The sequence below is a fragment of the Topomyia yanbarensis genome, chromosome 1 (genome assembly GCF_030247195.1).
Source record: "Topomyia yanbarensis strain Yona2022 chromosome 1, ASM3024719v1, whole genome shotgun sequence".
Classification (NCBI taxonomy): Eukaryota; Metazoa; Arthropoda; class Insecta; order Diptera; family Culicidae; genus Topomyia; species Topomyia yanbarensis.
This window is the reverse complement of record NC_080670.1, coordinates 15,488,373-15,514,996: the sequence shown is the minus strand read 5'-3', so window position 1 is coordinate 15,514,996 and position 26,624 is coordinate 15,488,373. Positions and strand designations below refer to the sequence as shown.

Sequence of the window (26,624 nt, the reverse complement as noted above, 5' to 3'; positions counted from 1 at the left end):
TCGCTCAGCTGCATTTTACACATGTTCCAAACATTTCCCCCATGGCATGCTTAGATCTCCATTCGGTATTATTCTTTCAAAGCCTAATCTCTTATCTCTTTAATTAAATCCCGCCCTCATTAGAAACAAAATCCGCCCAGCTTGTGGTGTAGTTAATTGGCACGAAGCAGGAGAGTGTGTCGTTTTGAATAGAAACTCGGATCCATTTGCAAAAAACAAAAGGACATCTCTTTTCAGCCGGAAAAAAGCGGTCGCCGTTCTCCGCTCCTCACCGGGCTCTAAACAGCGTACTATAAAAGGAACTCACGCGTCGCAACGGTTGAGTGAAGAACGCTGTGGTGGGTGGGTTGCACAATTATTGTACCACCAGACCACGACATTCATTCTATGTTAATTGGAATGGTTTGTAGTCCATTTGCCTCTATAGGATAATAGAACTTTTCACTGGAATACGCATTTGCGCTGGCGGGATTCAGTTTGGGTTGGTTCGTGGTCGCGTTCACATGTATTTTGATGGTCGAAAATGGACACGATTCTGTTCATGTTGGTTTTGGTAATATCCTCAGTTAGTTGTTCCGATATGGTGAGTAGGGCATTTAAGTGTGGTAGCTGCCCGTAGAAAAGTCCAAGAAAAAAGTATCAAAAACGTTCAACACGGGTCCAATAATGGACGTCTGTTGAACGATTCTTCATTGAACGATTTTGAAACCAACCGTTCTTAGGTGGTGGTAGCGGTCTAACTGTTCGAAACCACTCGAATTATGTGTAATTGTTATAAGATTGTCTAACCGAAGGCGTTATTTTCAGCTTACACCAGCCGACCTATTATCGGACAGCATTGAGCTCGCGTTGACCAGCTGCCGGCTGCAGTTCCGGTGGGATCGCTGGAACTGTCCGACTATGCAGTTTGTTTCGAAACGTTACCCCGATGCCCGGTTGGATCGTGAAACGGCATTTGTGCGAGCGTTAAGTACCGCCGCTCTGATCTATGGTTACGCGAGAAACTGTTCACGGGGAACCAACGATACTGCCCAGTGTAGTGATGAGCGTGAGTTGGACTTGGAAAGGGACGATGTTAGTTTCCGACTCGATGCCAAAGGGTACGCCAGTGTACACAATCGTCGAGCTGGTTGGATTGCGGTTCAGAATACCGTCAGGAAGCACTGTCGGTGTCACGGGGTGTCCGGCTCCTGTGCTATGCGAACCTGCTGGAGCACGATGAAAACTTTTGCGGAAATTGCAGCCGGAGTGAAGCGAATGTACCGGGATGCCGTGAGGCTGTTTGTTGATAACTCCGGGAAGCTAAACAGTCGGAACATTCGAGCCGATCAGTTAGCATATGTTCAACGTGAGTGGTTCTTTAGAAAATCATATGTTCAAATAATAATTTAACGTCATTGCAGCATCACCGGATTATTGCCAGCGTAATGTGATTCCAGGGTGGCCAGGAATGGTCAATCGTCAGTGTTCGATGGCTAGGGGAGTGGGTGTTAGCATTGACGAACGTAAATCCTGCCGGAATCTTTGTCGCTATTGTGGATTGAAGGTTCGCAAGCATAGCAAGATTGGGGATCGGAAATGTAACTGTCGATTTAACTGGTGCTGTCACGTGACTTGCGATAACTGTGTTGAGAGTGTGGAGGAGCATCGGTGCCAGTAGGGTAGAACATTGTTAGCGTTACAGTCAGACGATTGGAAGTTTCAATAAAATGTTGAAATGTCTAAAATTACTCATACTAGGCTGTTAAGGTATGACTACGCCGATAAGGTGTGAACATGGAATGAATCTCAAAACATTTATATGCCTACTATAAAACCAATCAACCCAAACATCTTTTTCGTTAAGACTAATTTCTTTCACTGGGGGGATTACTGGAGATGACATAACTGGTTCGTATTTTGTTACAGAGAGCCTTCTACATGAAACGGGAGCTCAAAGCAAACATAAATACGCCTACAGATAGGCAATGCTGAGTATAACGATATCGTCTATCGTACAGGTTGGTATCAGAATTCACCTTTCAAATGTAATCATAGGATTTATTTCAATTATCTCGGCGCAGTCGGGTGTCTATATAAAACAAGATAACCAACTATTTTTCGAACGCCCTGAAAGTAGAAACCATCACGTCTTCGCGTCTTTATCATCTCGACTTCCTTCGACAGTCCGAACTAGACTGATAAAGACAACTCAGACGATATGGCCGCTTCGGGCAGATTAGGTACTTTTCAATCGATAGGCCCGATAAGCGGTCGTATTTGCTTGAATAGTCGAATATGTAGTACTTACCGGTGGAGAGGCACTTCTACATACTTTTTGAACTAATCTCATCCTGATATTGGACCGTTTAAATTGGTCGAGCTTCAGGTGTGCAATAATTTTGAAATCGGAGTAGTCGAACGTCGGGAAGCGAAGGGAACACTTGAATTTTTGAAGTAGCTTAGCGGATTGTGGCTTCATACTAAATAGTTGAGAATTAGTGAGCAGCAGTTATAAGTGGTAGCGACAGGAGCGATAACATCGTCAGCATGGTGGCGGTACTGGACAAGATTTTCGGTACGTACTGAAACACGTGCGAATGCGGAAAATGCGGCGCCCTTTCCCGCAGGTCTGACTTTGCGAGATGATGCGTCACTTTGAGAATCTACGAAATAAAATTGTGTTTCAAAGTTCATAATTGAGTGACCGAAAATAAAAGTCGGAAGGACAGAACACGCTTCATAAAACCCATTTTAAATATATGATAATAGAAAAACCGGATAATAACTTCAAGCATATAAATCGGACTGGGACATTCTTTGGTAAGAGTCGGATAACAAAAACCTTCAGTAAAAAACCCGGAAAAAAATATATTCGATTCTTACACAGTAGTTTTTGTTAGCCGACTTTAAATCTTGAACATCAAGATCTACGGATGCTCCTACGAGCGATTTATTTATTTCTAAACGATTTTTATACTGGAGGTTCATCTTTGCCGAGTATTACGGGTGAGAACTTTTTAAGCGATTCTTATGCTGAAGAATTTCTGTCCGATTTTTACGGTTGAGGTTTATTTCCGATTTTTATATTCTAATATGTTTGAAACGGGGTTTTCGAAGCATGTTCTATCCATGCGACTTTTATTTTCGGTCGCTCAACTAGTTTGCACTCCAAGATGAGGTTATGTACGAGTTCGAAAGTAACGATTATTTTTTTTTGGAGCGTACAATTATTCCAGTTTGAATGCGTTTAACACTCTAAAATAAAACAAAAAAAGCTTTAGCACGTCGAAAAATGTCTCTATGCAACATTTGAGCTCAATCGGACCTGATTAAGGGAACCATCTTCATCAGTGAAAGAACGCCATTTTTGAAACGTCAGGAATCGAAGTCGTATTTTCGATGCAAAATTCCATGAATTCCATAAAGCGTCGAGATCTAGTGCTATCTAAAAAAAATTGTTTTTTAATATGAGACTTAGAAAAATTTTGGGTTAAACCGAGACTTGAGTCTGGAAAGGCAATTTTTTACGCAAATATCTTAGAAATGCATGAAACATCGAGATCTTTTATCATCTCGTAAACATTTTTTAAATGTTATATTTCTAAGACCTTTAAAAAAAATTAAACTGATATTTTTCGTGTTTAGACATAAACAGCCAGTACACGTAGGGATGCTTGAACATGGCAGACATTCGGCGACTATTTTGTTTAGCAATATTAATGTTTGTGGCACATATGGTGTGACACAATCATTTAAGAGGCCAGGTCAGCTGTGCAGCGAAATTAGGTAGCAGATGATTCAAAATTATACCACAATTAAATTATTCATTTAATAAAAAAATATTCACCGAATCATTTTGAACCTTGAATATGGAAAACGTGGACAACCGTACCGACCGTTAGTCATTCCTTTGGTCCCAACATCTTGTGATGATATTTACGTCTTGTCCTGGCTAAATAGCCGAAATGAAACATAAAACATAAAGCATAAAACATAAAACATAAAACATAAAACATAAAACATAAAACATAAAACATAAAACATAAAACATAAAACATAAAACATAAAACATAAAACATAAAACATAAAACATAAAACATAAAACATAAAACATAAAACATAAAACATAAAACATAAAACATAAAACATAAAACATAAAACATAAAACATAAAACATAAAACATAAAACATAAAACATAAAACATAAAACATAAAACATAAAACATAAAACATAAAACATAAAACATAAAACATAAAACATAAAACATAAAACATAAAACATAAAACATAAAACATAAAACATAAAACATAAAACATAAAACATAAAACATAAAACATAAAACATAAAACATAAAACATAAAACATAAAACATAAAACATAAAACATAAAACATAAAACATAAAACATAAAACATAAAACATAAAACATAAAACATAAAACATAAAACATAAAACATAAAACATAAAACATAAAACATAAAACATAAAACATAAAACATAAAACATAAAACATAAAACATAAAACATAAAACATAAAACATAAAACATAAAACATAAAACATAAAACATAAAACATAAAACATAAAACATAAAACATAAAACATAAAACATAAAACATAAAACATAAAACATAAAACATAAAACATAAAACATAAAACATAAAACATAAAACATAAAACATAAAACATAAAACATAAAACATAAAACATAAAACATAAAACATAAAACATAAAACATAAAACATAAAACATAAAACATAAAACATAAAACATGAAACATAAAACATAAAACATAAAACATAAAACATAAAACATAAAACATAAAACATAAAACATAAAACATAAAACATAAAACATAAAACATAAAACATAAAACATAAAACATAAAACATAAAACATAAAACATAAAACATAAAACATAAAACATAAAACATAAAACATAAAACATAAAACATAAAACATAAAACATAAAACATAAAACATAAAACATAAAACATAAAACATAAAACATAAAACATAAAACATAAAACATAAAACATAAAACATAAAACATAAAACATAAAACATAAAACATAAAACATAAAACATAAAACATAAAACATAAAACATAAAACATAAAACATAAAACATAAAACATAAAACATAAAACATAAAACATAAAACATAAAACATAAAACATAAAACATAAAACATAAAACATAAAACATAAAACATAAAACATAAAACATAAAACATAAAACATAAAACATAAAACATAAAACATAAAACATAAAACATAAAACATAAAACATAAAACATAAAACATAAAACATAAAACATAAAACATAAAACATAAAACATAAAACATAAAACATAAAACATAAAACATAAAACATAAAACATAAAACATAAAACATAAAACATAAAACATAAAACATAAAACATAAAACATAAAACATAAAACATAAAACATGAATTATGTTTCAACATGAAAGCATGAATCATGTTCGAACATGAAATATGAATCATGTTTTAACATGAAAACATGAATCGTGTTTCAAAATGAGAACATGAATCATATTTCAACATGAGAACATGAATCATGCTTGAACATGAAAACACGAACCATGTTGAAACATGAAAACATGATTTCTACATGAAACCATAAATACATGAAAACATGAAAAAACATGAAAATATGAAGTGTAACGCAATTAGAGGAATCACGATGAAAATTTTAGTTTTAAATCAAAAACTTAGTAAGAATGCTTTAACCTCTTCCGCGACAAGTTAGCTATTAATTTGAAAACCTGTTTTAATCCACCTAGTGGTGCGATTGTGCTCTCCTCACATATCTAAACTATGATTCAGTAGCTAGTAATGTTCAATATAATTTTGGAAATGTCTATTTTATTCAGCAAATTACCGGGAAAATCGAGGTAGACAAACTTTAAACAAAAAAGTATAATGTAATTAGAAGCAGCATGAATACAATGTTATCTTCCTGTGAAATGCAGGGGGAATGGATTTGGAAGGGGAGCGGAGCATGCACCAGAGATCCTTTTTCTTATTTCGGTATGCGGAGTGGATGAAGGGAATGCGCTTATGAGGGTGGTCCAAGATGGCTGTGGTGAGGGTTGTAATGAAAGTGTGAGGTTTAAGGGTATGGGAGGGGGACCGAGGCAACATCCAACTGCATAGTATACCTTCCATTTGAGACTTGGTTTGAGAAAATCGGTTCAGTCATCACCGAACAACTGATGTGACTTTAATAGTGGAATATGCCCGGGAGCCGGGACTTCCGGAATTGTCGATAGAGGACAATATATTCAAAGAATGTTTGATTGGCCATCAGTGATCTAGACCGGTAATTTAGGAAATTCCTGTGGGATGGTGCTAATAAACCTATAAATCCGGAACTAAAAAGCAAATCTTAATAAGATTCAATAGCACCTAATGAGAGTGTCATATCTTTCATTTGAAATCAAGTTTGTGAAGACCGATAAAGATTTCGCAGAGAAATAGATGGTATATTACCTTAGGAGTATAGCACGTTCTTCGGGAGTATTTAGGCGGCCAAAGTGGTCGAAAGCCCAGACAATCCGAATCGCTCCAGCATCTTAGCCGCTCCACGTTCTCAAAAAAAACTTCTGCTACTTCATCTCAAACAAACCAAGAACTCGAGCTGTTTTCGCCGAGCACCGTCCGTGGGCATTCAAACCACTGCACAAAATGGGTACTGTTGGCAATGATGTGAAGAACCAGATCCGGAACACAAACTCCCAAATCATTCCATTTCTGCTTTTCAACTCTTCTTCCGGCTAGTGACAGCACGACGAGGCACAATTTTCGGAACATAATATTTTCTTCAACAAATCTCACTCCCTCACAACTCTTAATTGGATTAACAACTCAAAATTTTCCATTTTTAGTAAAATTGATGAGAGGGGAAAAAAGTTGCTTTGGAAGCGCATGGCTACTACGATCCGTTTTTTTTTAATTTTAAACAGATATTTTTAATTCAAAGACATCGTTTGACTTGTAAAAAGCTTTTCTTGCTCATGCAAAATAGTGAAAACATTCTTAATAGTCTCTCTTCGTGCATTCACATCCGTCTATCCTGTTCAATGTATTTGGCTGGCGAGTTTAACCAACACACGAGCATTAGCAAGAAAAGTTTCCTGGAATTGCGCTACATACTAGATGAAAGCTTGGGTTTATCACGAGCATTTCCACCCGATGTATTGTTTCATCCGGGTGTGAACGATGAAGAACGTACACGCCCGTGAATGAATCGGCTTAATAGGGCTTAATGCACTTCTCGCTGGTTTCTCAACACTGCTTCTAATACATTTTGCGCACAAAAAAAATCAAAACTGCATTTTCAGCATGCATTTTATCTCAAGTTAAGTCCCAAAAGAGCATGATTTTTAAAAATATGTAGTCGCGAATACACCAGACCAGCTGATCAGAAATGTCTGATGACATAGCTAATTATCTCTCCGTCCGTCCACAAAAATTAAACGCCAATCATCCATCATCGATTCCAAATTGATGCGCCAATCGACAATCTTTTTGTTTCCGACTGAGATTGATAACATTCAACCCTGCTCGAAATGACACCCGCTATCTAATCCAATCCGTTTGATTTCAGCTGCCGTGATGAACAACAAGCTTGTCACGCTGCTCGGCGTGACCTTGGTTGCCTTCTTTATCGCAACCACGGTTTTAGCGGTTCAGAAAGCCGACCTGCAGGAGGAAAACAAATACCTTCGGGAGGAATTGGACCGCACCACGGAAGCGACAACAACAACTCCGGCCAACGAACAAAGCACCACCACAGAGGAAGTACCGCCGACAACAACTCCTTCCATGGAGACAACAACGACGCCGGTACCGACTACATTGTCAACTACGACGGTCGCTCCACCGGTGAGTCCGAGAACCATTTCCGATTGGGTGCGAATTTGTTAATATAAATTTACCATCCCGTAGATTAGTTACCGTCTGCCGGAGGACAACGTTCCGCTGCACTACGATCTTTGGCTGAATCCACAGCTTGAGGAAGGAACATTCACCGGGAAGGTTACGATTGACGTCGAAACGTTGAAAGAAACAAGCGAAATTGTATTGCACAGCCATCTGTTAACGATCGTTGAAGTAGAGTTCAAATGTTTAAATGAATCTATGGGTTATGGTGTAAGTATGAAGGTTCCTAGAGAATGTTATCCAAGCTTTGATCAAGCAATTTTTGAATCGTTTAGGGTCATTCGCTTGATGCTGATAGGCATTTCTTGCGGGTAAAAACAATGAACCGCTTCAAACCGGGTTATGTCACGCAGGTTACGATCCTGTTCAGTGGCAAGATGGAAGGACAATTGGTTGGATTGTATAGCAGTTCGTACATAGGAGCTAATGGAGACAAAATGTAAGTAGCAGGGACGATAGGATATTTGGGAAAACGAATTTTTCGAACACACCGAGAAACAAGAATATGCAGAGTTAGTATATTTTCTGCTTCCGTCTCTTTTATTCTACTGTTTTGCTGGTATATACTTCTAGTATGCATTCAATGAGTGGGTGGACGGAATATTTTCAATGCATTAAATTTACAGCAGAGGAGAGGTCTTTACTTCATTCTGTCTATCTATCTTTCCAAACCGTGTCATTATGACCCTACGGTAACTGTTCCGCAATACAATCGACCACCAGCTTCAGTTAAGTCGCACGCTAATAGCCACTAAAGCCGTTGTATCACGACATGGAACGGTGTGTGAACATAAATGGAAATATAAATATAACAACACAAACACAGCCACGTGGCGAAAGGTAAACGGCGACCGGCTACGGGACAGCAAGTCAAGTGCACTGCTTCTTGCTGGAGCCAAATCAGCTGTTTCCATCGCAACCGATCGATGCGAACGGGTTTGCGGAGAAGTTGTTTGTTGTGGAAATAGCTCGCTTGCTCCGCTCGAAACTTTTTTGAAGTGAGGTAATAGGTTAGTGACGCAGTAGGCGAAGAAACTATGTTAAGCACCGAAAGCTATGTCCGTGCAGATATCCTCTAAAAATAGATAAAAGTTGATTTATCTTACGACAGGAACGAACCTATCCTAACACTTTTCCGGCCTTGCTTGGTGTATCGGGCCAGGTATGATTACGCTACAAATTGCACCGCGAAGTTGTAATTTAGCGTTCGCTTTCATTCATTGGGCGCAAACTGGTGGACTGGAGAAGATGCCAATCGAGTTGACCGGCACGCGGTCCCCTTCCTGGTAGTGACGGGGTGGTTATTATGAATAGGAGCTACATATGTACCTCGATTATCTGATGCTGGCGTCACGGTACCCGACAGAGCTCCTATACAACTTCGGAAGTCGAATCCGAAGCGTAATCAATGTTGCTCGCTCGATACGCAAAGAGCGGTGGAATCGGTAGGGGGTGCGAAACATATCGCAAAATTATATATTCCGCAAACCTACATTTTTCAGAAACTGTGATCTCACCTAGTCACCTGTGATCGCCAAGGTTTAAAAATAAATCGGGCGGTTTGATATTTATAATTGATGCTTGCGGTGCGGTAACAACCACGGATATTAAAGCACATAATCAGCACTTTGAGCGATTCATTTTCGATTTGATCGTTTTTAGGTTGTTTCCGCCATTTGATAATCCATCCATATACGTCGGAACTTTGAATGAGGTTTGTTTGTACAGTCGACTAAAGTAGCACGATTAAGTTGGATTATAACTAACAACTGCTTGGGGTCGCCAGGTACTATAAATATATGTTAGTCAAATTTGCGTCATTAATTCATACTGTTTTGGTTTTTCGGATACAGCTTACGTCAAAGATACATAGCCGATTTTTTTTCACTTTTTTGTACGTAAAATAAAAACAAAATAATGTAAAATTTTACAGATTCGCTGGCTCAATATGGCGTCTACGTCTTCTCCCTGTAGGATGACTAATTACCTAATTACGACAACACCTTCCATTGAACTTGATACTATCCTTTTGCTGGAATAACTGCCAAAAATACTAGCCCATGTGGCTAAATCCACTGTCAAGGAAGACCGATAGTGTCAAACGAGAAGTTGTTTGCATTTTCATGGAAAAACAATTAAAAACCATTCTGAAATTTGAAGGGGTGAATGCTATCCCAGTTAACCATGAGGCGGCTAAGCGGGTTAAACTAGATACTGGCGATCGGTAGGCTATTGAAACTTTGTTCTAGGCTACACACCATAACTGTGGGATGTTTAGAAAGATGACATCTCTTGGTTTATGTAATAAAAGAAGAATTTTATTTTTTATTTAATGACCCAATTCGTGACCAACACAAGCATTTCGGACTCATACGCGTACATCATATATTTTATTTTTTCTAAAGGTTTATTTGACACGGCTTAATGCGTTATCCCAACTGAGCCAATGGATCTTTTAAATTTTTACAATAGGTTAGACTCACAATTCAGGAGTTTTCTTTGGGTGACTCATTTCACTGCGCAGCCGGGGGCAACGATGCAATACTGTTTGTGCACTGAATATAAAATAAAGCGCTGGCTTGCTTCACTGGTACCTCTAGCGGACTGACAAGATCGAGGACGTACAAAAAAAACATAAAGTTTGCTCTCCGTTAACTACCCACCATTGCTGGCTACTAAATATTGAAATGTTCGAACAGAGGACCTTGGTCGCACACTCCATGTTATTACTTGTTGGTTATATTGACAGTTCCTCGATCTTATTTAATTGAACGTATATGCCTCAGAAAAATCACTTCGCCAACACAATTCGGTTTATCGAAGCATTCGAATTATTCGATTTTAACCTTATGACCAACGATTTTCGTTATTTCGATTACAGAAATTTTAACCTTAGAATAATTCGCTTCTTATTCGGTTTAGAAAAATTTCTAACACTATACGCGATGTTGGGAATCGAACCCAGGTGAGCTGCGTACAAGGTAATGGGATTACCAACTACTCTATCCCGCCTCATTATCAATGATTTTCGTCAACGGGTTCTAGGGAAGTTAGCGTTCTTGGAGACGTCTGGGATCTTCAAAAGTTCCATCTCTTCCAGCAACCGCTTCGAGTAATGTGCCGAAGCCAGATCCGACTTGAATACGGATTCGTCCTTCAGGTGGTATTTCCTAATGAAGATCGCAACTTCCGTTAAGAACTTCCTTCTGTACACCTTGCTGTTGACCGCAAATTTCAAAGAAAAGAAGGCTAGCTTTGACATCCCCTTCTCACTGATTGTTAGCGACATGAGGACCTTCCATTGGCATTTCGTGTGGGAGATGCACTTTATATCGCTACTCACCACGTTAAATAGCTGGTCTTCTGCCAGTCATTGCCGTCGAGCGTTAGATACGTCTCGTCGTCCATGATCACAACTACATAGCACTTTGCAGGGAAGACTTGACGAGCAACTTTAGTCGCTGTTTTTGGGTAGCCGCTTGCGTTTCCAACACGGCCGACCTCCATATCAGCTTCCTTATGACGATATCCATATTGGAAAAATACTTTTCGATCATCCACACTTGCACCTTCCGGTCAATTCAAACCATCCGGCAGCCGGAACCCGGCTTGCACTCGATGCTCTCACCTTTCTCCAGGTGCGCCAGGATCTTGTATATGGGCCCTCGACAGTATTAGCTTCACTGCTTTCGCCGCTTGCGAACTAATAGAGCTGTCAGCCATTATTTCATACATACAGCCTACTTATATTTATTGACGATTTACCGGTGGACTCAGGAACTACGCAAAGCATAGTCTTGCTACTAAGTTTTGTTGCGGAACATAACCTTCTGTATGGATAGACTTCGCTGCCGATTCTTTGTGTGCAGATTGATTCACCCATTCAACCGATCGTTTTAAAACTTTCTGGAAGTAAAACAATACACATTATTTGACTTTTTTCAAGTTCGTTTTATTCAATTCCATAGCCACCCGCGTTCCTTGCTCTTGACACTGCTCATAAGATTGTACAATATTTGGGTCAACTTGTTTTTGTGTGGTAACTCTCTCTTCTGCTTCCATTTTTACTTCTTTAGGGTGCTTCCGGAGTGCCTGCTTTATATCATGCCAGTATTTCTCAATTGACTGCAATTCCAGTGCGATCGGGAGATTAAGATTCTTTGACACGAAATTGAACTCAAAATTGAGAGTAGACGCTTTTGGACGCACTCTTTGAAGTACTCCTGCCCGTTGATCGTTCCGGTTGTCACGAACGGAGTAATTCGCTTTCTACACGAGCGAATTGTCTGCGAAATCATGTATTTTTTGTCAAACTTAAACATTTACTTTTCAACTTCCTCAGGGATGTCGAACTAATGACGAATAGTAAAAAAGGAGCTTAAGAAGCTACTAAATTTTGGCTTCCATGCCGAGACAATTCGATTTCAACAACAGTTGAGCGTAGAGCTTCCGCACAGCTGATTCCCAAATTATACTCTACCGTTCATCGCAATTCGGCGCCTTTTTGGACATTATAAGTGTCTTGTTCTTCGCGTTTTTAATCATCTTTCACAAAAGTCTTGCTTAAATGCAGTTTTTTCACCACGTCTGTACCAACTGGTTTTGCTTCACACTATACGGAGATTCATTTTGGCCGTTCTTCTCTCTCTATTGACGGTCAAAGGTTCGTTGTACCATTTGTGTTTTGAAATGACATTACCGACGATTTGACCGAATACAAATAAAAAGACGTAAATTGTACGAAGAGTTTTAAAAATTTGTTGCTCATTTTACAATTTTAGAATGAGTGACTGTCTGAAGGGACAGACCACACTCACCGCTTGATGGCGCCCCAGTTTGAAGTTGCTTTTAAGAGTGTTCTGAGGAAACGAAAATCATCAAAGCAGGCCTACATACATGCAAAGAAATATAAACAATGTTTCGAAAGAAACATTGGCAAGTTTCTTCGACATGAAGTTTGACATCGAGGGGAAGTCCAATAAGACTCTGGCTTCCCGTGAACGTCGACGTGAACGTCGACGACGAGAAGTGCTACCGTTTCCAACAAAACTGTACTGGAATTGGGCTGGACCGGTTGACTCACTTGGAAAGTGGATGGTTCTGGATTTCTCACATGTGACAACGTGGTTATATTCGGTTGCTGGGCTGGAGAAGCGAACATCACTGTTGGAGTAACAAAGCTTTTACATGACAAATTGGAATCTTGTAGCGACATATGATGGCGATCGTGACAGTTGCGGCATGTGAGCTTTACAGGCAAGATGGATGACTTGCCTTCGGAAGCACCTGCATTCGCTGCCATTTGCAGATAAGAATTCTTCGAAGGTGGGTTTGTACCGGCCATCTTTGCTTGAACCGACGGCGAACGTTGCAACAGATCCTATGCAGTGGATTTTAATATTCATTCCTTTCCTCCTTTCGCCCCATGCACGGAGCATTGCTAGATCGATTGGTTCGTCCAGCTTAGCGAGAGCTCTTACATGATGCTGAAACTCATCGGCGAGCTCGTGCAACTCTTGGGCAGATTCTTTCTTCATCGGTGGCAGATCATGAAGGGTTCATAAGAGCAGCATGTGCATCCCACACAGACGCATAATTGTCAGCTTCGATGTCTACACTCTCAAAAAGTTTTCCTGCTTCACCTATGAGAGACTGAATGTGATACTGTAGCCTGACCACTTGAGAAGTATCGGCATTACAGTGGACCATTGAGCTAAATGTACCACGTAATGACAACCATCGAGAAAAATCATTGTTGAATTTAGGAAAGTTTATCTTTGTCAGTCTTAAATGAAAACTGCTGGATGGAGGTAGCGCCATCTGGTTTGGATCCGGTATTTGAACTGACAGCAAAATACCTCTGGCTTCACAGTATCGAATTTCAAGGTCGGCCTGTTCTGTGAGATGATCATCAAGACTGTCTGGGTCATCAGTTCTCTCAATCTGATCTTTCATAGCCAGGAGAAATAATAAATAAAAATCGGGATAATAATTATCTTATAATTATTGTTATTGTAAAAGTTTTGTTTATTTTTAGCAAAGCGGCTTTAGTTTCCTTAGCTGCGAGCATAGATACCTCTTTGCGTTGTTGTTTTCATTCATCGATAGAAAAATAAGTGCCCGTGTTTATGATGTCAATGAAACGTCATGTTTGGGTTGATATTTCCAGGAACCGTGAGTTACTTATTGGCGAGCCCAAATTGAACCAAAGGTAATCGATAGAAGCAAGGCCCTAATTGGACCATTCCCAGCGTCTTGCTAATGACATGGTGAGAAAGATCTAGAATTCCAAGGTACGTCTGCAAAATTTGTTTACGCCGCTGATGTTCTTCCGACTACATTTTCGTAACGATTGCACAATTGCTAGTGAAACTTTCATACTTAAGTATTACACGCAACCCACTTCATACTCCCGCTGCAACTTTAGTAGATGATGTAGTTGAACAGGAAGTTGATTCCAACAATGGGATCCGCCGCACAGAATTCTCCAACAGTATTCAATGATGCCAACCTTCCAGATTTATCTGGATTCATCCAGATTTTTAAGCTTCATCCAAACATACAAATTCATTTTTGTTCGGTCCAGATTTCAGAAAATTTGTCCATATGTATCCAGATTCTTTAAAAAATTGCTAAATAAAGTGCTTTGTTGATTGTTAACCTACAACATACCTAAGTTTCTTCACTGAAAGTCAATGAGCTGGAAGTTCCCGCAATCCAAGATGCTGAAAGCACAGAGCTTCAAATTTAGTTCATATGTTCTATGACATTAAATTAAACATTTAACATCGGCAGCGCAATAGCCGAATTTTCAATAAGCCAAGACATATTTCATTAATAAAATGCTACATATACAGTTCATAGATGGCAATGAAGCTTTCTCAAAAAAATAAGCCATCTAGACAATTTCACTTTTCCAAAAAAAATAACAGATTTAAAAAAAAGCACTTGGCATCCCTGAGCAGAGTAAACTTAGGAAATAAAAATAGGCGCTCCAGATAGAAGATATTAAATTATCCTATTCGTCAAAGTCCTCGCCGTACAGTTTATTCTATTAATTTTACACACTGAATCTGAACTAGCTTGCTACCTTCGCAACAGCCTGTAAATTAAATTGTACTTATGTTACTGTAATACTCCTAGGCAAGATAGTTTGCGGCATGATCACTAACCACAAACACGAGTTCCATTGATAACATGATGAGCCATGCCGGGCCGGTCATGAGACAGACAACCATTACCGCTTTGGTTTCTTTCATGACCATTACTAGAAGGTTTTTTTCTTCAAACTTCAAAAATTAAAATTAGTTTTTTACAAGCCAGTACACGAGCGACGATTGCGTGCATCAACACGATGTAACAAAATTGGAAGGCGAGTAATTCTTTGAGTGCCATTCGGCGGGCAAGGGATGATCGTTTTTTCTCTCCAATTCCTTCAAAACTGCGTTCAAAATTTGTGCTAGTCACAAATAAGCTCAACCGGAAATGAACCGGAATTCTGGCTGGTCCCAGTTAGTATTCCGGCTCCTAAAATTGAAGCCACTAGAGCCGGCATGGGGACTGGAACCAGCCAGAATTCCAGTTGATTTCCTGCTGAATTTTACCGGGATACCTTGCTTTAACATCTTATCATGTACATTCGACTGCCAAAATCGAAGAATCTTCAGAGTAAGTACGAATCGTAAAGCTTGTCCGGCAATTGAAACCGAAAATACCGCAAAACGATCGTCTTGCCAACGCATTACCTTTTGAGCATCTCAACACAGTCACTCACAAACTTTGTCACCACTCACCACCAGCAGCTGCTAACTTCTTACTGTAATAAACTGTTTCTCTTCTGTTCCCTTCGTAAACCCTTCTGCATCATTCGCTGCGCGCGCCACCGATCAAAGCAAGCACGGCGCGATCATCGATCAGTATCGAGTTGAAGTCGGGCGCGATTGTATCGTATTCTGTGGCTGGTGGTGTGTGATTACACGTGTATATCAGAGTCGGAATTGCGCACAGAACGTGCCTGCTATTCGCAATTTTGTTTGTGTATACCTACATATTTTGTTTGATGAAAGATCGGCGCACAGAATTAGCAAGAAGTGCAAAGTGTGAATTTGGGGCACTGACCCGAAATGGCTGGTTTTGGACGCCAAACTATCGGAACGAAAACAATGTGCAAAAGGGAATAAATTTTCGGTGCTATAATGTGGCAGGAAAGCCGCAAACCGCAACTTGATGATCGAGAGAACAGCAAACTGATAAGAAGCTGGTCAACGAGAAGTTGAGCTGAATTTCGGGTTGTTTGGGTGCCGATCAGTTGGATGGTAGAGATGTGGCTCTGAACCGGTTTTTTTTGGCAGAATTAGGGCTCTGTTGGTCGCACATTTTAACGGTTGATTTCGGAAGTGGGTTGCGTTTGGCAAAAAATGGATTCGTTTTATTGATATTTACGCACTTTTAAACTGCTCTAAATGCAGCGACGGCTAAACGGTTAGGAAGAAGCCGCTCTCTATAAATCCAAATAATCAGGAAATCATTTCACACACTCATGTTCTCAAATATCACTTATTTGGAATTCCGACCGAGTCATACCCCAAATGTTTTACGGCCAATTTCTACGGATCACGCGAACAATACCCAACTGCAAGCAACAGCGTTCAATTCGAACCAAGTGCGGTTGCGACAGTACCTTGAAAACCATTCGCTTTCGTACGACTGCCAACTTCAGAGCCATTAGGAAATGATTTGTTGGGTAAAGTGTAAAATTATTTGATTCAGTGTAGGGTGGAAGTAAAGTTATTCTAGTATTTAAACTCATTCCCTAATTTAGTTTACACTTATTTTTGGTTTAAAAATCAAATTGATCCTCTACCCAACAAATAATTGTGGTGACTGAATGGAACAAGTACTGCGGATATTCGTGTCAATACCATACCGGATGGAAATCGCCCAAATCAGGCCAACTTGGAAGCCTGTCATAATTCCAAATCGTACCAGTCAAGGGCGACCGTCTGGAGTAAATGTGTAACATTCGCACGTAGATATGCAAATAGGCATTGGGTCGTAGCGTATTGCTGATGTAGAGTAGCATTCGCTTTGATATTTTTTTTTTGATTCATGTCACGCTACCTCGCCAGCCAAAGACGTTTGTTTGAAGCAAGTCCTATGGCGAACTTGACTGTGTTAGCGGGTGCTCCTCGTTTGTGATGAGACTTTAATGATGATAACCACAGCCATCTAGCGCGGTGTAATTGCGATTGCTGTTTGGCGTCACGTTGCGCAGCAGTTCCTGCGGCTTTTTTGGACGAGTTTAGCTAATTGCTCAATTGTCATTTTCGAGTGATTGCTACGGCTGGATTTTTTTGGCGATGTACAGGCTAGCTTCAACAATGCAAAAGACATGCAAGTTGTAACATGATGGGCCCTATTCTTACAGTCACGTCACCTAGTGACTAGAAGAAAATTTCCTTCTGGTCACTAAGTGACGTGACTATGAGAATAAGGCCCAATGTTTTGTTTATTCAAGTTCGTGTTTTATTGGGGAACCCGGAGATATTTGGACCTATCTAAGCAAATCGCCCTTTTAGGTGGATAGATGTGAAAGAATTTATCAGTCAAAGGTTAGATTGAAACCTCAGCTACATGTTGGAGCAATAAAAATTCATTTGTGCCACTCCATGACAGGGCTAGGCGAGGATTTGTAAAACTACGATTTTCCATCCTTTTACAATGTAGGGGTAATTCAGACCGTCATTTTTTTTGTTTTACAATGGAATTACTTTTACCTATGAATATTTTATTGAAGAAACTCCTAAAGAAGCAAAAAATAAATCATTTGTGTTAAAAATATTAATCTAGGTGGTCACAGCTGTCGATAGGCGCATCATGTATTTTCTTTGCTGTGGTATGTTCAATCGTGTGCGCAGCCGAAGTCGCTTAACGGTGGTTGATGGAATAGGGGGTCCGAATAGACCCGTTCGCTCATTTGCGATGCGTTGCGTAAGCACGGTATACTTCGTAGATTGCAGACGGATGACTCTCATTTCCAGCCAGACTACTTGAGGAGCATTGTTTGGGAATAACAATTGATCCAGTCCAAGCGAGAGTTTTGCCTGAGAGCCACCATTGCGGGCCACGACCATCTTTACCGTAACTTGGAATGAGAAAGGAAGTGTTGATGTGGTACTTACTTAACGGAAGGCCCCGACTCAGTGACACTCCCACAAGTACCACGGATTGGGTAGTGGGTGGGTGGTTAGGCAGGATTCACTTCAAGCAAGCGATGCGACTGAGACTATATTTTCGTGCATGTTTGAATAGTTTATTGACTGTAGGATACGTAAATCTTCTAGGCGTTTAAACTCTGGCTAATCGTTTATTGAGATTGTTTCATCGAAAACAACTTGAACTCCGGACAGCCGGCTGTCGGAAGTGTTGTCGACAATGTAAAATGGACCGTAAACAATGAATTTAAAAGTGGTATGGTAGAACATTCAAAAATTATGTCACGCAAAGATTACCTAATACTAACTCTCTGTCATATTATCACGTTATTTTCCCCTTGGTCTAATACGAATCAAATTCTTTTAGTTTTTCCTTCATTTTGTAGTAATAGACCCTTTCCCTCATTTCACACAAAAGTGATGAGCTTCTCGAAAATATCTGAGTTTTCACCCAAACAAAAATCATTGCAGTAACGAGAGATGGCGTTTGGTCACGGTGTTTCTTACAATAATATTTGATTGCGTCTATCACCTACGTTTCGAAGGTCTATGCCTTCATCTTCAGGGGTAAAAAACACTAACAATATTATCTTTGTCAAGTTGGTTTGAACATTTAAACGGAAAACGCGAAGCACTGATCTACAACAGACGGTCCCGGCACACATCACTAGCAGTAGTCTGTTTAATGAAAACAAAGTGGCCGTTCATCTTTCTATCAAAAAATCATTGCTTAAAGAGGAGCCTCAAGCTTTCCAAGATACTTACCTGTTATTTTTATAATTTTATTTGTTGCTTTACCATTATAATGATTTTTGTTTTGAGGATGTCAAAAAAATTAAACACGTTTTATCTCCTTTCTATAAAAAACAAAGAATTAGATTCAGCTTTAAAAACTATTGTTTTAGAAAAGCGGTTCCACGACTATGTACGACAATCAGAAAGTCTTACGATTTTCTGAGAAATCGAGGGGGTCTGAATTACTCTCACGGTCTTTACAGCCCCGGGTTCCTATATTTACATTTTGCAACTGTGGCATATAATAGGATTGAAAACACATCATTCGAAAGTAAACTATTGAGCACTCGCTGTTCTTATTGGCTTTATTGTTATGGTGCCAATCGCGACATGGGAGACAATAACGTCGACGGAATACTCTCAGTCGGATTATGCTTCTTTTACGTGAGCCACCGTTCATTACATTCTATGGGGTGGCGCTAACAACACAATAAAATGCTCGCTCACCGGTCGAATAGCTGCGTGCATGTGCATTGAAACCTACGAAATGGCGAAAAGGAATGGTATAAAGCTTTTTGAAATAGAAAACTTCTAACACTGCCTTTAAAAGTTCGGAAAACAACCTGGAGTGAGAAACATTGAATGTTGATAACTAAGCGAAGGCACCAGAAATGTTGTTGCATTCCTGCCGGAATTCTGACAGAGCTCTGCCAGTCAAATCCCCAGAAATTAAGGCTAGAATTCTTAGTAATAGTCGAAAAAATTAAACCGTCTCTAATGTAGTCGTGTAGTTGCATACGGTTTCCAGTAATATTGTAGTCATATTCGATGGCGTTTTCAGTGAAACAAAAGTTGTCGACAGTATCCATAAAGCGCAATTTTAAGAAGTCAGACTGATTACGAATGACGATATATACTTTAAGAGTCTGCTAACACGACTTAAAATATAGGCAACTTCGTTAACAAACAGCGAAAATGGCAGTGGTGCGAGTGTACTGCCTTGAGGAACTCCATTGTTATTTTCGGAAAGTAATTAAAATGAGCAGTGCCAATACAAAGAGAAACTTGACGATGAATGAGATACGATCAAAGTCAGCAACAGAACCTAGTCATGGCGCCATCTGAACCTTTGTGTTCCCTGCTGAAAGAATGTATACATTCCTCTAGACACTCCTGCTTATACAACTTCGACTCCATCGTGTTGTTGGTTCTGACAAACTCGGTTTTAAGTCCACAGCTACTAATTCTTTGTCAGATCATCAGTTTCCGGGCGAATTTACTGGCGAAAATAAACTTGGATTTACTGGGGCCATCATCTCGTGCTGCGACCAGAAAAATACACGTTTTCCGGGAATTTAAAGAAACGGCGATGTTCAACTTTTCGACCAGTTCGGATTTTTGGCGTGTGATAAAATTTCTTTTCTCGTCTTCCATCTACTACAACTTTTTCAATAGTGCGCGTGTCAAAACGACACATTTCTCCACTGAAATACGTATATTTTTTCAAACAATTCGCTGTTGAAATATTCCCTATCCGACCACTAAACGCGCGGCTACAGAATAAATAAAGTGTCCAAATGTTAATGTCGTTGTTGATGGAGGAGAAACTTAGTTAGGTTCTAACTTCAACTGCTGTCAAAACATCTCAACTGACAGCGCACAGTGGCTTAAAACAGCGTTTTGAGCTTAATTCATTCGAATCAAAACTGTCCATATTAACGATTTTTAAATTTTCTACAATGTTTGTGTGAGTAAAAAGCGCAATCTTTTGGCAGTATTAATTTTAAAAAATGATCATGGTAGTCTATAGAAAATTTATCTTTTGAACCAGAAGAGATAGCGCTTTGCTGCCTTCGACAAAGTTGTAGAGGGGAGTATTTTTATAAATTTTGCAGAAGACATTCCATCCAAAATTTCCATTTGGTTTATGATTTTTGAGAAAAGATGGGTAAAAGATAAATATGCTTTAAGACCCTTTTTGAATTTTGGTTTGCGATGGTCATACGAGCCCTAATTCTTGATTTCAAAGAGCCGGATGGAAATGGAAGCGTGTTTTGCCATATGCAAAAAAACCTCATTATATTTTACTTTCGTGTTTTCAAAAACATATTTTTTGTAAATTAGTTAGGAAATATGATAAAATTTCCAATACCTCCTTGAATTATTTTGCGAAAGGTCAGTTAAAGAGGAAGACCAAAAAAATACCAAGGGGGCGCTAAAAAATACCAAAGGCACCAAAATCCCACGCTACGGCTCTGCCCAGCTGAACTGCGTACAAGACAATCGATTTACCAACTACGTCAGGTTCGCCTCCTGTTGTCTCGATGATAGCCAATTTAGCTCACTCCAAATTCTTTGCAATAGCTGGTTTGTCCCATTTACGATTCTATAAAATTGAGGCCCTAGTCTCACAGTTACATCACCTAGGGATTAGAAGAAAATTTCCTTCTAGTCACTAGGTAACGTGACTATGAGAATAAGGCCCATAACTAGTATTAATATCAAAACGCGCGAAAAATCAACAATGAAGCATCACATATATGTATACATCCATCGGCTCATCTTACCAAAACTAACGGTTTTTTGGCTATTAACGATTATATTTTTAAATTGCCAATTAATTTCGTTCACATGAAACGAGCGGCAAAACGCATTAAATGTTAATTTTCCATCAACAACGTAGTGCCCAGCGATAGTCGTAACTACAACTCAAACCTAAATCAACCTGTTGCCCTTGTGCCGCATATTATTTCACTCTCTTGCTAATTCTGTGCAGCGATCCAACATCGCACTCTTACTGGCGAACTAATCAAATCATTGGACGAAGCATCAGGGAAAGACTACCGAATCAAAACCAACGAAATCGGTTCTATTCAGTGAATTTGAATTGTGCGACGAGAAAATTGCGCGCTTGCTCTCACGCCTCATAGAAATGAGTTCCTGCCAGATGTGAGAGACTTGCAAAAACTCCCTCTCTTACACTAAAAGTGATAATCGTGAAAACAGATCCCGCGCGCACGATACCAAAATGACAGTTAAACTTCAAACCTGTGGTGCACCCACAATCCGGCCACTATCGCACATCTCCACCAACTCCCAGCAGTCGCGAAACTCGATGATGTCCTCCACTGCCTCGCTGGAAGCGGCCAGCGAGAGTAAACGACGCTCCATACTCATTCTCTCGCTGATCGCAACCTGCCTGTTTCTCTTCGTGCTGTGCCTCTGCCTACTAACGGCACTGGTGATGGTCGGTAAAAATCTGTCGGCACAAAACTCGCCACCTCTGTTTTCGGCATATCTCAACCAGCTGACAGCGGCCGGTGGCAGGACAGCAACAACAGTGACGAGTGCGAAATCAGGCAAAAGTATCGATCATTTTAATCGTCCTGCATTGTTTGACGAAGATAAGAGTTCGTCTGATAGAACGACCGGGGATAACAATCGAACTGCCATTTTACTGCCCAATTCAGTTTACTACGGAGCGTCCGGTGGAATGAACAACGTACTGAAGATGGGCTCAAAAGTGATTGAAAAGTTAAGCTTTCGGTTGCCGCGACATGTAAAACCTCGCCACTATGATCTGCTGCTGCACCCGAATCTAGAAAAGGAAACGTTTTCCGGCCAGGTCGGGATCGATATCAGCGTCAGCGAACCGACGGACTACATTGTGCTGCACAGTAATCAGCTGACGATTGGGGATACACTGTTGAGCAAGGTACTTCCGGATCGATCGTCCCATTCGGTGACGGTGCGGCAGGCATACGCCTACGAACCACACCAGTACTGGGTGATCGAAACGGATAGGGTTGAAGCGGGCGAGTACCGGCTCAGTATGAAGTTCAGTGGAAGTTTGGCCAATAGGATCGTTGGCTTCTACAGCAGCAGCTATCGGGATAAGAGCAGCAATGTTACCAGGTGAGGATTGGAGGGTGATTTTTTGAATAAGTAATGATTGCACGGAAAAACGATTCATAAAAATTGCAACTAAAAATGTGGTTAATTTCAGGGTTCAGACTAGTTTGTCAAGCTGAGTTTTTTTTAGGATTGTTATTCCGACGCTGTTTATTAACATTTTAAACGTTGTACTTCAAATTCGTTTCGTTTACAAATTTTTGCCATCGTGAAACATGGCCGCAATAAGGAAAATAATGTTTAAGCATGATTTACCGTCAAACTAGTAGAATCGTAGGCGCTATTTTATGATTTATGATAATGGATTTTAGAAAAGATTTGCAATATCCTTCAACATCTTCGAAAATTATAAAAGCGTACAAGGAGGTTTCACATCCTTGGGCACACAACTTTCAGCCGAAAAAGTACTGGTGTACGTAGCACCCTGCTGGCGCAAGTGGCCGTCTAACATACGTCGTTTCAGGTGCATTGACGAGAATGCTATTATCAATTCCAATACTCTCCACAAACTGGAAATTTTATTCGACTCATACATTAAGTTTAATTGTTTTCTCACCAAATTTAACTTTTTTCTATCCTACAGAAAAATCGCCACTTCCAAATTCGAGCCAACCTTCGCCCGCCAAGCGTTCCCCTGCTTCGATGAACCGCAGCTCAAAGCGACCTACGCCATCAGCTTGGTGCATCCGAGTACCAACAACTACGCCGCGTTATCCAACATGGATGTCGAACAAACTCTCGCCAATGTACCTGCCGCGGGACTCAGCACCACTATCTTCAACCCAAGCGTTCCGATGAGCACGTATCTGGTGGTGTTCATCGTGAGTGACTTCCAGTTCAATGCCCAGAACATTGTTCCCTCCATTGGGAATCCATTTGATCTGCGAGTCTACGCAACTCCGACACAGATTGGAAATGTACAATTTGCTCTCAGCACCGCAACTGCTGTAATTAAACACTACATCGAGTACTTCAACATCGAGTACCCGCTGCCGAAGCTGGATATGGCTGCCATTCCGGACTTTGTATCCGGTGCCATGGAAACCTGGGGGCTGGTGACCTATCGGGAAACCAGCATTCTGTACAATAAGGACACGAGTTCCACGGCGAATAAGCAGCGAGTGGCGGAGGTCATTGCCCACGAGTTGGCACATATGTGGTTCGGAAACCTGGTGACGATGAAGTGGTGGAACGAGCTGTGGCTAAACGAAGGATTTGCCAGTTACATTGAATATAAGGGCGTACACAGTGCCTATCCCGATTGGGGTATTATGGAACAGTTTGCGATTGACAATTTGCACGGCGTTCTAACGCTGGATGCCACCCTCGGATCACATCCGATTGTTGTGAAGGTGGAAACTCCAAATCAAATAACGGAAATTTTCGATACGATCACCTATTCTAAGGGGGCCTCAATAATTCGCATGCTGGAGGACTTTGTTTCCGAGCCAATTTTCAAGCAAGGCGTGACAGCGTATCTAAACAAGCTGAAATATGGTAATGGCGTTTCCGGCGATTTGATGGAAGAACTGGATGCACTGTATCAAGATCCACCGGTTACGGTTACGTCGGTGATGGATACTTTCACCAAACAGAAAGGATTCCCTGTTGTCACTGTGGAACGAGTTGGCAATCAGTTACATCTGACTCAGTCGCGTTTCCTGGCAGATCCAAACGCGAATGAAACGGAGGATTCTGAGTTTGGGTAGGTTTGCGGTATTTATGGTATGTTGTATCAGCTTTGTCTGATTCATTTTCGGCCGTCAGATGGTTCTTGTTCGAATCTGGAAAGAAATATTTTGAATCGAGTTTCGAGGTCAAAGATTTTATCTAATACTCAACTGCATTGTAGCACCACCTGGCGGAATGTAGCTGAAGTTCTACTGAATTTCAAACTTACCGAATTTTCATGTCTCGAAATCGAAATATTTCAATTTTAAATTTGCACGATAAATATCTATAAGCCGTCGAAAGGTTTGACTGAGTTGGTTCCGACCACTGTTAAACGACCTTTACCAGCGTAACCGATTCCATTTTCCAGCTATAAATGGTACATCCCGCTTACCTATACCACTTCCCAAGACCCAACACTGGTACACCGCAAGTGGTTTCCCAATACGGTCGAAACGGTGTACATTGACATTCCGGCGGGGACTAATCCGTGGGTTAAGCTGAATCACAACCAGGTCGGCTACTATCGGGTGAACTATCCGAGCAACAGCTGGAAACAGTTCAGCGACGCACTGGTAGCCGATGTGAACGCTTTCAGCATTGGAGATCGAACTGGACTGCTGAACGATGCATTTGCACTGGCTGATGCTTCCCAGCTGCAGTACGATGAAGCGCTTGACTTGACCAAGTTCCTGACCGAAGAGTTGGAGTACGTACCGTGGGCGGCCGTTTCGAGTAAGATGAAAAATGTTAGAAATTTGATTTACGATTTCGGTTCGTACGATGATATTATTGTAAGTAACTCTTCAAATATAATTTTTAAGATGAAAACTTCCAGTTCATTTTCTATTTTTCAGAAATATGTTCGTAACCTGGTTCAAAAAGCATACACCACTGTCGGGTGGGAAGTTGTTGAAGATAATCTCATGAAAAAGTATACTATTTCATTCCTTCTATGTAAAAATGATAACATAATTAAATCTACACTTTTAGTCGCCTTCGAACTACCATTCTGGATCTGGCGTGTTCCTTCGGTCACGAAGAGTGTCTCACCGAAGCGTCAAAACAGTTCAATGCCTGGCTGAATACTAACGCTGTTATCCATCCGGACGTCCGATCCGTAGTTTACTATTACGGCGTTCAAAAAGCTTCCTTCGAAGACTGGCAAAAGGTTAAGCAACGCTTCCGCGAAGAAACGGACGCCAACGAGAAAACCAAATTGATGAGTGCTCTGGCTGCATTTCCCGACGCTAGGGTACTGGCGGATTTCCTCGAGGAGGTCTGGGATTCAACGCTGGTTCGGGAGCAGGATCATCTTAGCTGCATTCAAAATGTTGCCGCCAATAAGATCGGCGAACCGGTGGCCTGGGATCACGTTCGACAGAACTGGGACAAATTGGTGGATCGGTTCACTCTGAGCGAGAGGAATCTCGGTCGCATGATTCCGTCCATTACCGGCCGATTCTCGTCCAAGGTGAGACTGATGGAGCTGGAGGACTTTTTCAGACGCAACCCGGACGCGGGAGCCGGTGCGAATGCCCGAGTGCAGGCACTGGAGAATGTTGCCAACAACATAAAGTGGCTCGAGCGGAACCAACAGATTGTGGCCGATTGGTTGAAGAAGGAATTGGCGTCATCGCAACGATGAGGCTTGTGTTTGTATTTACAAAGGATAATAAAATGTGATAGGTTTAAATTTCATCGGGTTAGTTTAGATTCAGAGATAAGCTATGATGTCACTCGACCTGACTACAACGCTCGCATTCTAAGCATGGTCAAGCTTCAACCTGTTGTTCCTTGTTCCAAACTAAATGCTGAGAAAAGGGACCGTAAAAAATGGCAAACCGGGTGAAAAATGTAAAAATTGAACTCTAAACTGACTAAAACGTGTCTTAACATTCCGGAAGTCGCGCTAGTGCATTGAGTGCAAGCTGCTCTGAAAATCTAGTGAAATCGTCTTAGGGCACCAGCGGCTGCTCGTTCAGTGGGCCATAAGCGCGACTTCCGGAGGATCAACAATTCGCGTGTTCTCGCTTGTATTTTGTTTGCCTAGTGCACTTTATTTAGCTAAAAAATGTGGGAAATAGTGGAATCGTGTGTATGTATAGTAGAACAAGTCTTAATGGACGGCAGATTGTGGTAA

General features: G+C 40.2%; 2 protein-coding genes across 7 annotated transcripts; both read left to right on the top strand.

Annotated features, from left to right (window-relative positions):
- The first annotated feature begins 546 nt into the window (after positions 1-546).
- Positions 547-1,974, top strand: LOC131693666 (protein Wnt-8b). The gene is made up of 3 exons (XM_058981703.1): positions 547-1,348; positions 1,404-1,546; positions 1,909-1,974. The coding sequence occupies exons 1-3, from the start codon at positions 901-903 to the stop codon at positions 1,972-1,974; spliced, it is 657 nt and encodes a 218-aa protein (XP_058837686.1). The 5' UTR covers positions 547-900.
- A 402-nt stretch (positions 1,975-2,376) lies between these two features.
- LOC131676965 (glutamyl aminopeptidase) lies at positions 2,377-26,182 on the top strand. Of its 6 annotated transcripts, XM_058956421.1 has the most exons (8): positions 2,377-2,557; positions 7,615-7,892; positions 7,956-8,159; positions 8,225-8,388; positions 23,394-24,515; positions 24,852-25,275; positions 25,339-25,415; positions 25,475-26,182. In XM_058956421.1, the coding sequence occupies exons 1-8, from the start codon at positions 2,530-2,532 to the stop codon at positions 26,127-26,129; spliced, it is 2,952 nt and encodes a 983-aa protein (XP_058812404.1). In that variant the 5' UTR covers positions 2,377-2,529; the 3' UTR covers positions 26,130-26,182. The 6 variants fall into 6 exon arrangements, with proteins under 6 accessions (XP_058812404.1, XP_058812403.1, XP_058812399.1 ...); XM_058956420.1 differs by lacking the exons at positions 2,377-2,557; positions 7,615-7,892; positions 7,956-8,159; positions 8,225-8,388 and adding exons at positions 15,806-15,913; positions 21,726-22,813; XM_058956416.1 differs by lacking the exons at positions 2,377-2,557; positions 7,615-7,892; positions 7,956-8,159; positions 8,225-8,388 and adding exons at positions 15,871-15,939; positions 21,726-22,813.
- Positions 26,183-26,624: the final 442 nt, after the last annotated feature.

What these genes read in the sequence shown, in the direction of transcription:
- LOC131693666 (XM_058981703.1), top strand. Translation starts at nt 901, where the DNA reads ATGCAGTTTGTTTCGAAACGTTACCCCGATGCCCGGTTGGATCGTGAA. An exon ending in TCAGTTAGCATATGTTCAAC is followed by an intron (nt 1,349 to 1,403) that starts GTGAGTGGTTCT and finishes ACGTCATTGCAG; the next exon opens with CATCACCGGATTATTGCCAG. An exon ending in GTCGCTATTGTGGATTGAAG is followed by an intron (nt 1,547 to 1,908) that starts GTTCGCAAGCAT and finishes ATTTTGTTACAG; the next exon opens with AGAGCCTTCTACATGAAACG.
- LOC131676965 (XM_058956420.1), top strand. Translation starts at nt 21,927, where the DNA reads ATGACAGTTAAACTTCAAACCTGTGGTGCACCCACAATCCGGCCACTA. An exon ending in GTTCGTACGATGATATTATT is followed by an intron (nt 25,276 to 25,338) that starts GTAAGTAACTCT and finishes TCTATTTTTCAG; the next exon opens with AAATATGTTCGTAACCTGGT. An exon ending in GAAGATAATCTCATGAAAAA is followed by an intron (nt 25,416 to 25,474) that starts GTATACTATTTC and finishes CTACACTTTTAG; the next exon opens with TCGCCTTCGAACTACCATTC.